General features: G+C 44.6%; 1 protein-coding gene across 6 annotated transcripts in view; it reads right to left on the minus strand.

Moving 5' to 3' along the window:
- Nucleotides 1–18,604, minus strand: part of SLC22A15 (solute carrier family 22 member 15) — a 255,205-nt gene that overhangs the window by 224,735 nt on the left and 11,866 nt on the right. Inside the window, exons 2-4 of one of the 6 annotated variants that reach the window (XR_014844386.1) lie at nt 16,968–17,076; nt 16,659–16,833; nt 13,766–13,869 (exon numbers count right to left, since the gene is read on the minus strand). Coding sequence is in view for 3 of the 6 variants with exons in the window: in XM_085023478.1 (XP_084879604.1) it covers nt 13,766–13,869; nt 16,968–16,974 (111 nt within the window). In the remaining 3 variants the exon portion in view is untranslated. Of the gene's footprint in view, nt 1–13,765; nt 13,870–14,548; nt 14,731–16,658; nt 16,834–16,967; nt 17,077–18,604 lie in introns of those variants that run through there. The other 5 variants (XM_085023483.1, XM_085023478.1, XM_085023480.1 and 2 more) reach the window with 5 other exon arrangements.

Consider the following 18,604-nt stretch of genomic DNA (forward strand, 5'->3'; position numbering starts at 1 on the left):
ATGTGTAGAAGCACATTAGGGGAGGAATAGGGGACAGAATGTGGTTGTCAGCATTTGGAACCTGGAAATTAGAAATTCCCTTTTAATCTGACCCATTTCTTTTAAGGAGTGGCTTCAGCAAACACCTCCTTTGAGCATCTCTTCTCCATTCCAAAATACCACATAGCACCACTTAAGGATTATTACTGGGGAGGGGGGGAGTACTGCATATAGTCAAAGTCTCTGGATTTAATTACCTATGTAGAGGAAATATAGGGGTTAAAGGAACATGGTAAATGACACCAAGAGGATACAATCAGACAAATTCAGAATTTGGGAAATTCTAAAGAGAAAATAACCTAGTTTCTTCCACAAATAATTGGAATAAAACAGCAAAAAAAAAAAAAAAATGTTGGAGGAGCTGTTAGAGATTAAAAGAGATTTAAGACATTAAGATGCAAACAAACCAAATCTAATTTGTAAATCTGATTTAGATCTTGATTCAAACAAAGCAACTATAAAAAGACATGCTGGGGGCAATTACCTGAAATTAAACATGAACAAGATACTATATGATATTAACAAATTATTATTAACTTTGTTGAGAATAATAATGGCCTCGTGGTTATGTTAGTCTTAGAAGAGTCCTTATGTTAGAGATAGACAGGAAAAGCTCATGGATTAAACGATATGATATTTGAGACAGCTAAAATAGAATTACTTGTACAATTAAAAAGTAAATGGAAAGAAAAAGAAAATGTCTAGGGATCAGGTCTTTCTAATTCACCAAGAACATTCAAGAGAGATCTCATTTAATCTAAAGTGTTGAGTAGATCTCATTTAATCTAAAGTGTTTGACTAAAGAAACCAGATTCCAACGATATGGAAAATTGCAGAGGAAACCTTCTGGAAGGGAAGCAGAGAACCAGGCAGGATATGTTCTAAGACCTTGCTACTCAAAGAATAGTTCGTTATCCAGCAACACTGGCATCTTGTGGGTTATTATAAATGCAGAATCTCTGGCCTACCTCAGACCCACTGAATCAGAAACTGCCTTTTAACAAGATCCTGAGGTGATTCACATGCATGTTAAAGCCTGAGACTCACTGCTCTAAACACATGCTCATCTTTTAATAAAGTTGCTTCATTATCCACCTCCTAGTGGAAGGCTCCTAGTGACCAAATCTAAGATTTCACGCGGGATCCCCCGAGAGCAAAGATTTGTGTATTAATCTGTTGCAACACCTACACTGGTTCCCTTACTAATAGCTGATCCACCATCTATTCCTGGCCCCCAGCCACGCAACATCCTCCCTGCCATGCTTCCTAATTGGTAATCTGCCACCCATGACCTTGACCAGATGGTGTACTGCCTTGGGACCCCTGGCCTCATCAGCTGATTCCACACTCAGGCAGAGCCACATTAAAAAGGGAGGCTAGTGCCCAGAGCATCCATAGAGATGGATAGGCCCCCAAAGATTGTGGCATGCAATTAAAGGGAAAGAACTCTATTAAGTATTTTTATGAGAGGCCAAGGCCCTGTACAGATAAGGGTCACCAGCCCTGCTATTAATCTAGTCTTGCTCCATCCTCCAAATAGAAAATACTTTACATATGAAGAGATATGAGGAGGGCACAGGGGCAGCTGTGGAGTGCTTCAAATCCATTCAGATAAGTGGACTCTCTTCTACTCTGTCTGTTCCCAAGATGGGAAGAAAGGTTTGTCTCCATTAGCGTTAGCTGTCCTTTTGGAGGGAGCCAACTTGGGAGCAGCAGCACCTATGTCTTCTTTGTGATTAACTTTTGTTCATGCGCATGGCTGTTTAATGAATACTGATTCTGGCGATTGCTTTGATTAACAGGGTCTGAGGAATTTCACACTTAATATCTGAGTTGAGATGAGGTATGTGGCATCCTTTCCGTCTCTAGGAACCGGCAGCCACCTCACAGCCTCTTTTATGAAGGGTCTCTAAAGAAATCCTTTCCATGTTTCTGAATGTTTGCCATCGGGGTCACCCCACATCTTCAAGTCCGACTCTTTCAGTTTTGCTCCAGTGGCTCCAACTGAGGTCAAGAAGACAAGGCTGAATGGTGGGACTGTGTGGGGTAGTGGTTTAGGATGTGGGCTCTGGAGCCACACTGCTTGGGTTTTGCTATTTACCAGCTGTGTAACATTGTAATGACGTACCCCCTCTGTGCCTCAGTTACCTACATGTAAAGTGGGGATGATAATGACTTCTACCTTCCAGGATTAGATGTAATATATGTAAAGTACTCAGAACAGTGCCTAGAACAGAGTAAGTATTCACCTGTGTTATTTATGGATTTTTACCTACACAAATACTATTTTCCAACACCAATTTTCTGACACCAACTGGGTGTCCTAAAATTCAATTCAATTCTAATACTAACCACTCAGCGTAAGCACAGTCCTCACAAATTAAGGACAAGGAACTTGCATCAGATCCCACAAGATAAGGAGCAAGGCCCTCAAGACTGCCCTTACGTCAGATGCCAGTTGCAAGGGGCCCGTTGCCAGGATACCTGTACGTCTTTCTGACTTGGATACAAATTAGGGGGTCTCCTTGACCCTCCTTCGGATTTGATCATTCACTAGAATGACTAAAGGCTACAAAACTCAGGAACTACCTAATGCAAGAGACGCATAGGGCAAGAAGCTCTTGGGGGCAAGCCACAGAGATTGCTTGCCTTCTCTGGTGTCACACTCCCAGCACATCAATCTCTTCACCAACCAGGAAGCTCTCCTGATTGTTGGGTTTCGTTACAGGGGTATGCTTGAAGAAATTATTGGCCACCTGTTTGAACTCAATCTCTTCCCCTTCTTTCCCAAAGATCAGGGGTGGGGTTGGAAGTTCCAACCCTCTCATTATAATCACAGGACCAGTCTCTGCCTTTAAACTACTTAAGGTCCCATCAACAGTCACCTCAGCAGCGTAAACCCAGGTATGGTCAAAAGGGGCTCTTATGCTAAGAAAAGATATTATTATCACTCAGGAAATTCCAAGAAGTTTTGGATCTCTGTGCCAGGAACCAGGGATAAAGACTAGCTATATTCTTTATTATATCATGCTCAACAAATATTCTGAGCACTTTTGTTGCACCAGATACTACGTTAGGCATTGGAGAATAATTCAGATATATACAATAATTCATTGAACCACAAACCTGAAAGACAATGCCATATCCAGACCACGAATCAGGACCACTGCCTTTGCTTCTCCATCATGACCATCCACATAGAACCATATCTCAGGGGTTTTGAGAATCACCCTTTTGAGCTTCAGGGCACCTGAGAACTTACTGGATCAACTCTACCCCCTTTTGGATGAAGAAACCAAGAGTTAGTTGGCCAGAGGTTATATTCAGTCAGTGACACATCATGACTGAAATCTAGCTATTTCCATTCACCATGAGCCACAGGATCAGAGACATGGGCACCTGCTTCAAATGCAAGAGGTAGCTATTTACTGTCCTTTGAGTTAAGGGCTTAGTCATCTCCCTCACTTGTGATGATGGCCCTCGGAGTTGGCATGGAAGATGAACAGGACTCCAGTGCTAGGGAGAGCTGCTGGTCTAAGGAACGGACTATCAGAGCATGCACCCTTCTCCCTTCCTCTCCTCCTAAGTCAATCAGCTTCCTACCACCACCTTCCACCCCTGCAGGGAAGGTCCTAATACTCTGGGAAGTCCATTCTATTCAATACTTGGGGAAGGGGACACCCACTATGTACAAAGCATCTACTAGCTGCTGAGTACACAGGGCTGAGTAAGATTTGGTCTTATATGACATCTATATTCATAACTTGAATGCAGGAAAAAATGTGGGAAATGTGGTACCAAAGGCATAATAAACTATCAAAATACAAGAGAACAAGGTTAATTAAGGTGAGGAGTCCCAATGTAACACTGCTTTCACGAGGTACTGGCACCTCTGCTTGCCTAAAGGCCAATAAGGAAAGATTAAGAAGCTAAAATACATTGAGTGCCTGCCATGATAGACAAATACATTATTTTATTTACCTTCATTCTCCTAAATTAGAGGTTTTCAAACAATTTTGATTATGTAGATTCTATATCCAACGAAGAAAGAGTTGGATGAGACAGCAGTGAGACAGCAGCAGGGATGCAGTCACAATATAATCAAATCCCATGCAGCCGGGTGGGTGACCCACAAACTGGAGACTAATCATACAGCAGAAGTTCTCCCACAGGAGTGAGAGTTCTGAGCCCCACTGTCAGGGCCTCCAGCCTGGAGGTCTGGCATCAGGAGGAGGGTCTTCCAGAGTGTTTGGCTTTGAGAGCCAACGGGGCTTGACTGCAGGAGCCCCATGGGACTGGGGGAAAGAGAGACTCCACTCTTGGAGGGCGCACACAAGGTTTCAGGTGTACTGGGACCCAGAGCAAAGCAGTGATTCCACTGGAGTCTGGAACAGACCTAACTGCTCATCTTGGAGGGTCTCCTGGGAACATGGGAGAGCAGCTATGCCTCTCTCAAGGTCAGAAAAGCCAGAGGCAGAAATATTGGGGAGTGTTGATCCACTTCAACTCTGGCTGGAGCAGACGTCCTGCGTGGGTCCTTGGCACTGCAGCCTGGCCCCACTCAGCAGCCTGTAGGTTCCCGGGCTGGGCTGCCTCAGGCCAAACAACCCCTACGGCAGGAACATAGCCCTGCCTATCAGAAGACATGCTGCCTGAAGACTTCCTGAGCCTACAGCCAGCTCTTGACATGCCGTTTGACATGGCCCTGCCCACCAGAAGGCCAAGACTCAGCTCCACACACCAGTGGGCAGGCACCAGCCTCTCCTACCAAGCAGGGTATGCAAGCCTCTAGACCAGCCTCACCCACCCAGGGGACACACACCAGTAAAAAGAAAAATACAGTTTTACAGCCTGAGTAGCTGAGTCTGCAAACACTGGTCAGAACCTACCCTGGGGCCAGCTGGTCCCAGGTTCTTGGGTGATGAGAGGGGAGGGTACTGCTGGGAGACATATGACATCCCCTCCAAAGGGCCGCTTCTCCAAGGTCAAGAGACTAACTAACCTCCCACATACATAAAAATACAAAAACTAGACAAAATGAGATGGCAGGGGAATATGTTCCAGGAAGGAACACGGAAAAGGAACAAGAAGGAAGGAACAAGATAAAATCCCAGAAGAACTAAGTGACACGGACATAGGTGATCCACCCAAGAAAGAGTTCAGAGTAATGATCATAAAGATGATCCAAGAACTCAGGAAAGGAATGGATGCACAGAGAGGTTACAAAACGTTTTTAGGAGTTCCCGTTGTGGCTCAGTGGAAACGAACCCGACTAGTATCCATGAGGATGTGGGTTCGGGCCCTGGCCTAGCTCAGTGGGTTAAGGATCTGGCGTTGTCATGTTGTTACAAGCTGCAGTGTCGCTCACAGATGTGGTTAGGATCCCACGTTGCTGTGGCTGTGGTGGAGGGCGGGCAGCTGCAGCTCCGACTCGAACCCTAACCTGGGAACTTCCATACACCGCATATTTCCTAAAAAGCCCCCCAAAAAGAAAGTTTTTAATTTGGATAACGTACCTTAATTTATGAAACATTGTGAATAAACACATCTAGTTATGGACAAAAGGTGAACATGTACTGATATATCGCACAAAAGACATAAAACATGGTAGGATAATTAAGACGATAAATTTGGAAGGTTGTATTTCCATAGACGGCCATGATCTCTTTTCACAACATGACATGGACACTCCTGGACTGGAACCTGGGCAGAACTTTGCGACTGTCCAGCTACACTGGGTCTTAAGAGGAGATACTGCTGCTCTCCCTGGCTCTTCTTCTCATGGGATGTGTGCCTCAGAGGCCCTGAGCCAACACAGGAAAATCTACTGAATGGTTTGTAATAACTCATATGGGAAAAAAGAATGGATATATTTATATGTATAACTGATTCACTTTACACCTGAAACTAATACAACATTGTAAGTCAATTATAGTCCAATAAAAATTTTAAAATATCAGTAATAAAGTATTTTATAAAAAGAAAAAGAAGAGTAGTTGGCCCACATGGAGAGGAGCTGACAGTCAGCTCTCCTTGGTCAGTTGGGTCCATTAACTTCCTGACTCAGAAGATTCTGGTCCCAGCATTCAAGCAGACCCAGGGGACACCAGTGGAGCAGGAAAAAGCGATGCCTGCTGAGCTGTGCCCAAATTGCGAAAGAGTGAGCAAAATCAGTATTGCCGTCCTTCTAAGCCGCAAAGTTTAGGGATGATTTGTTCTGCTGTCATCATAACTGGGAAAATGAAAAGGATGAAGTAAAAAAATATTTCTAAAATTATTTTACTTTATCAATGGTATGAACCCATATTCTTTTAATATTATAATTTATATTAATTTTTTAGCGAGAGCAATGTAGTTGGATATGCTATATGGAAAAGCAAACAAACTTGGTTTAACATTTGGCAATGCAGTAATTCAAAATTGTGGTTCTATGCCCAGTTTATTTCCCCACTAGATTTTTTTCTAATTGAAATATAATTAACATATAACATCATATTAGTTTCCAGCGTACAACGTAATGATTTGATATTTGTATGTATTGCAAAATGATCACCACAATAAGTTTAGTTAACATCCATCACCATACACCGTTACCGTATTTTTTCTCTTGTGATGAGACATTTTAGGATCTATTCTCTTAGTGATTTTCAAGTATATAATACCATATTACTAACCATAGGCACCACGCTACACATCATATCCCCAGGACTGACTTGTTTTATAACTGGAAGTGTGTACCTTTTGCCTCCCTTCTAGATTTTCATGGCAGACCTGGCCAAAAAGATACCTCATTTCATGAAAACACAAGATACACCACAATCGTACCCTGTGGTTAATGATGATCATTTCTAACATGGGGGCTGACTTTGGGGCAGAGCTCATTACACTGTTTTCGATTTTATCCCATAATGAGGCTGACAGAGAATTCAAGAGTAGAGGAGTGATCCTGCCCTCCTCCTGTCTGCTTCTGGCTGCTGTTTTTATGCAAGAATCTCTTAATGCCACTCATTCATCTAGAGAGGAAGAGTTTGGTCACATCAGAAACAGACTCTAAGCACTACTGCTGCAGTCATCTGCTCACATCTCCTCTGTTTACCACCTCCAGCATCTCCTCATTGCCCTTGGGTTAAATATCCAAGCCCCAAACGTGGCAGACCAGACGCTCCAATCCCTCACAGGCACCTGGGTGCCAGCCTTTCCAAATCACATGCAACCTCTGCTCAGTCTCTGCAAGGAATGATTATGGAATACACTGCCACATAGGCATTTAAGCCAAATGCTCAGTTGACAGCAACTCTTTCAAAAGTATATGCACCTGTCAATGATGGCAGAGAGAAGAGGTTCGACTTGTACAAAACAATGGCAAAAACTAACAAAACACTGGCAGAACAATGGCACGCATTTACACAAAACTATGGCAAAAATTAACAAAACATTCCTTAAAGGTCGCCAGAACTGTAGCATTGGAGGCTGGAGCAGGGGAGCTCCTCCCATAACTACCATAGTATGCTGGTCTCTTGTGACTTAGTGGGGACAGTATAATGACAGTCACCCAACAATTAGCCTTGATCACCTTTCCTGTATATGCATGATCTTTAACAGGCTTATTATCTTTTAAGTATGATTCCTATCATCCCCCAGAGCAAGGCTTTTCATCTGGGGTACACCTTTTGTTCTCTGATCAACATCCATGGCAAAATAGAATTCTGCTCCCCAAAAACTGCTTTCATAGCCAAGCCTTTCAGATCTCATCTATTCTGTAGAGTAGGTATATTTATATTCCTCTTTTCCTTTAGGGATAGAGGAGGGAGGTGGAGTAGGCAAATGCATTCAGCTCACCGGTTATTAATGTCGTGGATTATATTCTCTCTGGATTAAAAGGGGTGTGTTTTTTTATTCTGGGCCAACACTGACTGAGGTACCTGGGGAATAAAAACTCATTTTAAAATTAGCTCAAGTAAAAATAAATAATGAGGAAAGAAAATGCATTGTTTAAAAAAAAAAAAAAAAAACCACTATGATGCAGGTGAAAGTCAGATAATACGGTTTTGATCAGTCACCGATCTGGAGTGTCTTTCCCCTGATGTGCCTTTTATTTACATGCATAATGGGATGCTGACTCCATGACAAAAAGGAACACCTGGGAGAAAATGTTGCTCTCAAGACGATCAAGATTTGTTAAACGTGTGCCCTACTAAACGTCAAGGCTCTCTTCCTAGGAAATTTCTCCTGCTTTCCGAGTCTGGGCCTCCTTAGAGTTTGGGGGCTGATTTGTCTTTCCTGCTGGTGGACCTTCCAGGGGGCGAACCAGCCCTCCACGCCTTAGCACGTCGCAAGGATCTCTAATGGTGTTTCCTTACGAAGTGTCCATGGACCTTCGCAATCTAGGAGAGTCTAAAGTGACATTTCTTAACACACGCTTTCTTTTGGTTTTTCCACTTCCTTTCTCTTTTCCCTCCTCTGGAAAATATTTTGAAGACACGGTCTCCTGCCTTTCCCAAACATATAGTGACCTGAACAGTTAGCTCCCAGGTGAGCTTTGGGAATCTCCTCCTCCCTTTCTTACTTGTCGCAGGAATGTCATCTGAGTTCACTCCAGAGGAGAAGATGGACTTCATTTTACACGCTTTCAAAAGAATAAGGCTGTCTGTACGTGATGGCTATAGGGCTACTGTGATGACTCATTTACTAAAACATAAGATTTGTGATACAGATAAAAGAAAATTAATTGTTTGATGGCAAATTCACTTTCCCCACTGTGGGAAGGGCATCTGATAGCTCAAGCCGGGAAGGAGGGGAGTAATAGCCAGGGAGTCTTTCTGATGTATCAGAGCAGCAGCTAACCTTAGAGAATAATCCCTTGTGGGTGTCCCGTTGGTGTCCTCGGAGCCCGTCAACCTCGATGCACTGTTCCAGGGCAAGTTCTTAGACCTTCGGAGAGATGCTTGCCAGGCTTCTGTTGACAAGCCATTGACTTGAGGGCCAGAGGACAATCTGCTTTCTCGTCCACCACTGGACATTTCAGTATCTTCATACACTCTCTTTAGGAAGAGTGGGAAGTGCCTTCTTTTACTCTTTTTATGATAATGTTAATTACTAGGACCTCAAATTGATGCAAAGTAAGTGAAAATTGTTCTTCTCCAGCTCCCTACACAGGTGGGTTACCAGCAGATTTCGCTACAACCAGACTGCTTTTATCCCCCCTTACATATTTTCCATTTTTTAATCTAGACCTACAAATGCAGTCATTGAAGAAAAAAAAAAAAAAACAAAAACAACCTTTGGGCCTAATGTATTTTTTTAATAATGATTTTTTTTAATGGGACTTACATTGGCCTGACTTCCTTTTGTCTGAATAAAAGCTCTAGCACAGTATAAAAGGGTTGCATGTGCTGAAATGTTGCCCAAGGATATGTGTTATTATTCCTCCCCCCTTGACCAGCAGGGTCTCAGTTCTCTTTCCCTTTCAGCCCTTTGTTTGAACAGATGGGATTGGGGAAGCGAGGGAAAGAAAGTCATTCTGTTCTCATTAACTCTCCCCATACACAAACACAACCTGGGCTTCTGGGACTCAGAAACGGGACAGCTCCCACTCCATCCCCATTGAGACCTGATGTACCGAGATACAAAGAAAGCCAGGCTCAGGGCCCACATCACCATTTCAATGAGACAGCTCACTAGTGAAATTAAATTTCTATATGTTATTATAAATACATTTGCCAAAAAAGTGCTCCTATAATATACAACACCAGCCAATATTATGCATACAAAATACACCAATCTATATATGTATATATGCTCTACAGAATATATTGCTTTCAGAAATTCCCTTATCATGTATAAGGATATCTTGAGAATACAAATAATATATTTGTGATGAACGATAAAGATATTCTGTGAACCATAAAATTCTTTTTTGTCATATCTTCTTTCTATATAGTGAGTTGAAATATATCAAGATAGTTCTTACTGTTGAGGTTCTTATGATTTCTGCTCAGTTGTAATGTAAAAAATATTAAGGTTTCCAGTTTGGATGGTCTTGTTTGTTAAGGCACTCCTGGCCAAGAAAAATGTCACAAAAATTTTTAAAATATAGTCCAAATATTGAAGGCTCTTTCTTTGAGATCCTAATAAAAGTATAAGACTTAAAAAATACATATATCAATGTGTGTATATATATATACACACTATATATACATATGTATCCACGTATATACATACTATATATATACACACATATGTGCATCTCTCTCTCTTTCTCTCTAAGAGAGAGAAATAAAGTGAAAGGTATTACAGATGAGGGTTTTGATGAGGGTTTTGCCCCCTGGTGAGCAAATTCTGAGAAGTGCCCTATCTTTTGTTCTGGATGTTGGACTAGGATGTGGTCTGGCCTATTTGTTAGATCATATTTGCTTTTAAATCTCCGTCCGTCCTCATTACTATGATGAGGGTATTGAGGCAAAGATAAACAGAGCCTGAAAAGACGTCTTCTCACGGCCAGATGCTACCACCTGAGCTTTCGACTCCATGAGCTCCACGTCTCAGGAGGGCAAGGAAAGAAGAAAACTCTGTCCAGGAACAGATGTATTTCTATTTCCTAGCACATTCATACACTCGGAACGCAGCCCCAGAGGAGTGAGAGGCTACTTTTATTCTTTTAGGACTTTTAAAAGTATGGAAAATGCAGAATAAAAATGAAGTGGATGAAAGTAGGAAAACCATAAAAAGATAAGTGGGTGCAGGGGGGTAGGGGGAAGGAGAGATGACTAGGCTGAGCAGAGGGTTTTTAGAGCAGTGAAACTATTCTGTATGATATCATAATGGTGGAGACATATCGTTATAGATTTAGCAAAACCCATAGAAGGTACATCACGAAGAGTGAACCCTTATGTAAACTATGAACAGTGGGTGATAATGGGATTACAGGTTCATGGATTATAACAAATGTACATTTTTGGTGGGGGATGTTGATGGTGGGGGATGCTGATGGTGGGGGCCATAGACGGTGGGGGAGGCTACACCTATGTGGGGGCAGAGGGTATGCGATAAATCTCAGACCTACCACTCCCTTTTGCTACGACTTCAAACTGCTCTTAAAAAAAAAAAAAAATCTATTTTTTAAAAAAGAAAAAAGTTTGTTTTAAAAAAAAATGAGCTGGGGAGTTCCCATTGTGGGTCAGCAGGTTAAGAACCCGACTAGTATCCATGAGGATGTTGGATCAATCCCTGGCCTTGCCCCATGGGTTAAGGGTCCGGTGTGGCCACAAGTGGCAGCCTAGGTCACAGATGCAGCTCGGATCCCTCCTTGCTGTGGTCGAGCAGCTGCAGCTCTGATTTGACCCCTAGCCTGGGAACTTCCATATGCTGTGGGTGTAGCCCTAAAAAGCCAAAAACAAACAAACAAACAGAGAGAGAAAGAAAGGAAGGAAAAGAAGTGGTTCTCTGTGTGGCATCTTTCTAGGACCCCCAAACACAGGGTAATATTCGTGTCAAAAGGCAGAAGCATTTCTAGGTGGTGAGCAATCCTTTGTAGATCTATCAAATATTTCTCTGGGGTTTGTTAAAAACACAAGTTAGTTTCTTTTTAAAAAAAAAAAAATACCTGAAGAAATGGAAGCACAAAATACCCTTAACTTCAGTTTGTGATCAAAAAGAGAAGCTGAGGGAAACTTTTACTCTAAATCGGCAACTGTTAACTCATGAACACAGGATGAAGAACCTGTTGAAACGTAAACATTTCATCAATTCTCCAGATCGCATCAAAATGTGCTGATTTTTAATATCTTGTTAGGAAAAAGAGGGACTCTGTTGTATCCCATCATTGTTTCTTGCTGTACAGAAAAAAAAACAACAACAGATTTGGGCTTTAACTAGAAAATCTTGGGATATCTTTCACCATTTTTATTTTCAAAATCGGTTCAGGGTGAGTAGGCTGAGGACAGAGGGAGATGACTATAAATTAGCCAAACAACTGCAGGAAAAAAAGGCCAGTGATAAAAGGAGCCAATCCCAAGGGGGGGTGTCTAGCAGGGCACTGCAGGGGTCAGCACTGGGTTTAGTCCTATTTAATATTTTTATTACCAACCTGAAGGGGGAGGGGAGACTGCATAAAAATGAAACCTGCAGATGGTGACTCATTACGGAGGATTTGCAGACCCCAGGAAGAGCAGGGATGAAATTCAGAGGTTCATTTGGAAAGGTGGTTAGAAAAGGACAAAGAAGACTGGAAAGCAGTAAAATGATGAATCCGAGGACAGGAACCCCAATGCAGGAGGTGAAAGGCAGCTCCGGCTGCAGGAATTCTGAGAGTCCTGGCCAGAGTCGGTAACACAGACGACCCCTGCTTGTTGGGGAACATGTCCATCATTTTGGGAGTTTGGGATCTATGAGATTGTCTTCAGACTGCTGAATTTAGTCAGAAGACGACAAGGGGAATTTAAGTTAGGATGGCTGCCTAATTGCAGGTGCTCCTGCTGAGGGGTGATTTAAGGCATATGGATGATTGAGAAGACATGCACGCAATCAAGTTCACGGGCCCAGGCAGCCCATCATCATCCACTGATCAGATCTCCCCTTTGCTCTGAATCCTCTGCGGCTCCCCGCTGCCTGGAGGAAACTGACATTCGTTGGCCTGGCCTTCTGGCTATCACCCAGATAGTGTATAGGTTACCACACAATCCCGGAAGTCAGGTCGATCAGCTTCAAACTGCATGACTCACCAAATGCCCATTGTTCTAGGCACTTTCAACTGCCAAATGGGGGTGGTAATAATACCTGCCCGGCGGTGTTGTTCTGAGGATTAAATGTGGTAAACATACATTAAGTGCATACACCATGCTGGCATGCCGTAAGCGCTCGGTGATGCCAGCCCCAACGTTCTATTTGACAGTTATTCTCAAACCAGCCCCAATCCCACTTTATAAAAGGAAGATTGATACATATACACAATGGAATAGTAGTCTGCCATAAAAAAGAATGAAATAATGCCATTTACAGAAACATGGATGATCTAAAATTATCCTACTAAGTGAAGTAATTCAGAAAGAGAAGGACAAATACCATATCACTTATCACTTACATGCGGAATCTAAAATATGATACAAACGAACTTATCTCCAAAACCAAAACAGGCTCACAGATACAGAGAACAGACCTGTGGTTGCCAGAGGGGAAGAGGGAAAGTAGGGGAGGAAAGGATTGGGATTGGGATTAGCAGAGGCAAATTATTACATATAGGACGGAAAAACAACAAGGGGCTACTGTAGAGCACAGGGAACTACATTCACCGTCTATGACAAATCATAATGGAAAAGAATACAGGAAAGAATATATATTATATATCATATGTATATAACTGAATCACTGCTGTACAGCAGAGTTAACACATTATAAATCAGCTGTATGTCAATAAAATTATTTTTGAAAAAACGATCTCCCTTGGTTTATCTACGACACATGTTTTATCTACCAGAAATCGACATATCCAGGAGAAACATTTGATCTGTCGATAAAGGCGATGTTTTCTTATAGACGCGCGATGACTGGCTCCATGTTTGAAAAGGTGCTGATATGGTGACTGCCTGCCTCACAGTGAACTAGCTTATTACATAACCTCCTTCCCCTCTGATCTCGGCCCAACTTCCAGCCTTATTTTCACCCTCTCCTTCCCCAGGGTCCTCCCAGCATGTCTTCCAGGCACATGTGCTTGCTCGCTTTCTCCACTCACCAAGGACAGGTTACTACCCACGCTGTTTCCCCACCTCGCACACCTCCGGTTTCCAGGCCTCTCTGGGTGAGAGTGTCCCCTCTGTCCTGCCATCACTTCGTCATCTGGGAAAAAAAAAGAAAAAAAAAAACCAAACTCAGTTATTCTCTTTAAAGCCCAATCAAGATGGCATGTCTTCAGTGACGCCTTCCCAGGTCACTCTCTGAGAGAGTTCCGTTCTCTGAGAATAGGAATCTCTCCTCCTGGGTTCCCACGATCATAACTCCCCACGCCACGTATCTGTCCGCATCTCCATTGGGAGAAGTGCGGAGATGAGAACCATGTCTTTTAACACCTTCACCTCCTCACACAGAGGTTCTCAATAATTGTTTGTGAGAATCGCAGTCACGCTTGTTAAATTCACGAGTGGAAGTTGTTCTTGTGAGAGAAAGTAAGACACACACAGGCACACACACGCCGTGAAATCCCAGGATTGCCTGGGAAAGGGGCAGCGCCTAGGTCTGCAGAAAGGGGAGCTCGGTTTACCCACTAGCACCCCCTGCTGGAGAGAGACAGTGAGCGCAAGTAGCTTTGGAAGGAACAGTGGAACCCGGAGGCCTTTGCCCCAGCTCCCACCCCGCAGAAGTGTTGGAAGTGAGACTCCAAAACACAATTTCACAGTTGGAGCCGCCTCGGTCCTCCAGCGCGGCCGCGGCACGTCTGTCCTGGGACAGGCACACAGACTGTGTAATCAGGCTCAGCTGGTAATCAGGGAGCTGCCAAACAGACGCGAGACGAAATTACCTCTCTGTCCCAGACAAAGTGGCCTTCTGGATGAGGGTTAAAACCAGCGAGGGTGGAAAAAACAAAGGAAGGAAAAACGGCAGCTGCTCCCAAACACCTGGCCAGTGGATGGCTCCCAATCCCTCCCTATTCGCCCACAGACCCTCTAAAGCCAGGGCTGCTTAACGAGGATCAGGCGTTTCAGACCCAGGGTGTTTGGTGCCAAAGTCATCATTAGAGGAGGAAAACAATGAATGCCCACGGTGACAACAAAAGGGGCAGAACCAATTATCAACAGCTCCAACACTAGCCAGGGTTGGCCAAGTAAACTCGGGTGGGACCATGTGCCTCAGTTTCCCTCTTTATTAACAGAGAGGCACCTGCCCTCACCTCCAAGATACAGATGATGAGACCTTTTTGTGAGAGAAGATCCCATTTCTGTTCTTGCACGTGTGACCTTGAGGGGCCAGAAGGGACCTTGCAAGTACAGTCAGAACCAAACGAGCTCATGAGCTATGGGATTTAGAGAGAGGAAAGAAAGTCCAGGAAATCAAATAATTACCCAAGAAAGGGGCACTTCTGACAGCTGGTAGCACCAAGACCCTCTTCTAGTCAACTGATATTTACTAAGGCTCCATGTGCCAGGTACATGCTGGGCACAGGGTATGTAAAACCAACCAACCAGAAACTTAACCATGGCTTCATGGAGCTTACAGTCAGGGGGTGGGACTGGGGTGGCAAATAGACATTGAACAGATCAAGAGTGAAACTGCACTGCGCAGTGCTCTGAAGAAGCAAAGAGTTAGGGGAGTGGCCAGTGGGGGACGTGACCTGTCGGCGAAGGCCACTGAGAAAGTGGCCACTGAGCTGAGAGCTGAGGGACATATGGCCTTAACTCCCTGAGGGAGGGGAGGATGTGCATTCCTGCGGGGGGGCAACGCAGGCAAGAAAGTCTTCTGCAGTTGCAGGTACTCGGGTCTCACTATTCACTGCAGCAGTTATTGTCTGGGTCAGTCGTTACATGCGACAGGTCCACAGAATCCCAAGGCTGTTAGGCAAGGCTGCCTTCCACCAAGGAATGGGGTGATGAGGCAGGGGTTCTTCCCAAGTAGGATGATAAACTTCTCCCTCTGAAGGCAGGTCCTGTGTTTCCCTCAGTGTCTGGCTAAGAGGAACAAGGTCAGGATGTCTGGCTGCAACCACTCTTAGGTAGCAGACGGTAAGATGGGCAGGTCTGTCTCCAAGGGAGGGATGTCAGCAGGGCCTGTGACATTTCATCTTCTGTATCAGTCAGCTCTTGTCATGATGATGCTGAAAAACAAGTCAGCCCACCACACCCCCATTCATGCTCATGCTCACGCTCATGGCCTGCAGTTTCTTTGCAGTTTGGCCGATCTAGAATGGGCTGCCGGGGAATTTCTGCTGTGGGTCGGCTAGGCAGGGCTCCTGGCTTCAGGTGGGGTTCAGGGCTGTTCCATGTGTCATCCTGGGGTGCAGGCTGAAGATGCAGTGCTATCCAAGGCATGTCCTTCTCGTGGCTGATCACTGGATGCCAAAGTCAGCCATGCCAGCGCATTTAAGGCCCCTGTTCATATGGCATCTGTTAACATTCCAGTGGCCAAAGAAAGTCACAGGGCCAAGGTCAGTATCAGTGGGACAGGATGTATATTCCATCCACAGCGAGAGGGGCTAGGGAATGAATATTGGCTGAACAATAATCCAAATTATTACCCCATCCTTAAGACCAGTGTTTGGTTATCTTAGGATTAGAAAGCAGTGCTCTGGAAACTCAATATTTGTATTATCTGCTATTATTTCTTTTTTGTTCTCCCTTAGTATTTAGTTAAATTCTTTTTGAAAATGTCAGATTGTCTCAGCTGTGCTGTGAGGAACCAAGGGAAACAATTTTGTCCACCCTTGAGCCTGAGTTTAAACGGAAGCGGATGTGCTCTGGGATGACAATCCCAAGTGGGAGGTGAATCTCGGGGAGCGGTTTCCAGGAATCCTTATTCGTAGCCCCCTCCTCAGCCTTCCCCTCTGGTCACTCCTCGGAGGGTTCTGTGGTTTGATTTTACAAGAAAACAGATCCTTGCTGCGTGCATGATGCATCCAATTCCAGGATGCTGCTTACCAAGTGCATCCATCCTGGACCAAGATGCTTCCAGCAGACTTGCCATCAGCAAAGCGAGCCTCCTTTATCGCTGGGCATTCTGATCCCTAAGACTGAGTTCCACACACCAGGACGCAGGCATATCTTCATGCTCAGCCAGGCAGGCAAAGTTTAGAGTGCTCCCCGGGACCTATTTCTGTGGTTGGAAGAGCGGAGGAGACTCTGTGGTAGACAGAAACCACTGGAGCCATGCGTCTGGGTCCAATGGAAGGCTGTTCTGAAAAGGAGGGGGAAAGAAGAAGGGAAAGAAAGAGCAGGTGTCCATTGTACCTGACATTCACAGCTCTGCTCGGTCTGGGTCCAATGTATGCTCATGGCATTACTGCTCACAAAGGCTGCACACAACCTTCACTCTGGCCGGACTGTCCCTTGGAATAACCTAGCGAAGAGGAGGGAGTTTGAAATAAGCAGGTATGGATGGCCTGGCCTAATGGTTGTGTCATCTCAGGAAAGTCACTGAGCTTCTCTGAGTTTAAGGATGCTCATCTGTAATACTGTAGGAAGCGATCATAGTAACTGAATGTGTAGGAATTTGTTGGAGCAGCAGAGGTGGAGGAGATATTTGTGGCCATGGGGCCCTCCCTCAAGCTGTACAACCTCACCAGTTTGGAAGCTGGTTTTAGTTATGAGTCAGAGGGAGGATTAGCCGTCCCTTCGCTTTTGGAAGGAGTGGCAGAGGAATGTTTCTGGATGTCACAAACCCAGACCACCCATTGGCATATTCACGCTATTCCTGGAACACTACAGAGCTGATGTTGGCAAGGGCATCACCCCTGCGGTGAGAGCATCACCCCTGCGGTGAGAGCCCCACATCTTGGGGTGTCAGTGCACACAGCTCCAGAAGGATCTGCCCCTGCCCCGCATGTGTCTGTGTTTCCTTAGGGCTGGGAACTCTCCCACAGGACAAAATCCCACGGCAGCTCGAGCACCTCTGCTCCATCAGGCTGGTCACATGCTGAGGATGGACAATCAGGGTGTTTCTGACAGTGGGTGGCAAGCATCATAGGATTCAGCAAACAGCATAGGCAGAAAGACTAATCAGAGGGCCATTTTTAAAGCATAACCCCAGGAAAAGTAAAAGAACCATGTAGGCTGTGATGACGCATCTTGGAACAGCTAAGGACAGAGTGTCCTTCCCAACCTAAACCTGTCCTATAGCCCGTGAGGCAAAGAGACAGAGCTGTAAAGAGCCACAAGCTCTACAGCTAGGACCAGAGACGCAGGCGAAGCCAGCGCTCCTGCACCAACGGGAGTGAGTGTGTCACATCCTCTTCAGGTCTTGTGCTCAGGGTTAAGGTCACTGCCACTCAAGTCACAAAGACCAAAATGCTGGGTAAACAAACTCCACAGAGGAGACTCTCAACCAGCCCATCACAAGCTGTGTCAGTTTCCACCTCAATGCTAGTGGCATTTGAGGGTCAGGCAATTCCTTGCTGTGGCGAGCTCTCTTGTACATTGAACGTTTCTTGCGTCACTGGCTTCTATTCACTGGGTACCAGTAACATCCCCAAACCCCTCCCCCGGAGGAGTGACAACTGTGAATATTTTCTGGCATTGTCCATGTCTCCTGAGTTTTCAGATCATCTTCGGCTGAGAATCCCTGGTCTGGCTGTCTGGACTTAAGCCTCAGGAGAACCGCTAGCACTTGCCATAATACATCCTGAGGCAAGAGCTTGGTATGAAGTACAGGGAGCTCTTATGTTGGTTTACTTACAGCTGTGAAGCCAAAAGCCATTATTTATATAAAAATTTTCCCCAAGCCCTTCGCAGAGGCATGCAGTGTAATGGTTAATTACACATACTCCAGAGCAAGAATCTGAGCTGCTCAGATCCCAGCTTCACTGCTTATTGTTGGGTGACATTGGGCAAGGGACTTTCATTTCTTTGTGCCTCTTACAGTTTTTTTT

Source organism: Sus scrofa, chromosome 4, assembly GCF_054392235.1.
Source record: "Sus scrofa isolate SSC_HxYL_T2T_F1_AM1 chromosome 4, Sscrofa_HxYL_maternal_Yorkshire_Landrace_v2.0, whole genome shotgun sequence".
In the NCBI taxonomy this organism is placed as follows: domain Eukaryota; kingdom Metazoa; phylum Chordata; class Mammalia; order Artiodactyla; family Suidae; genus Sus; species Sus scrofa.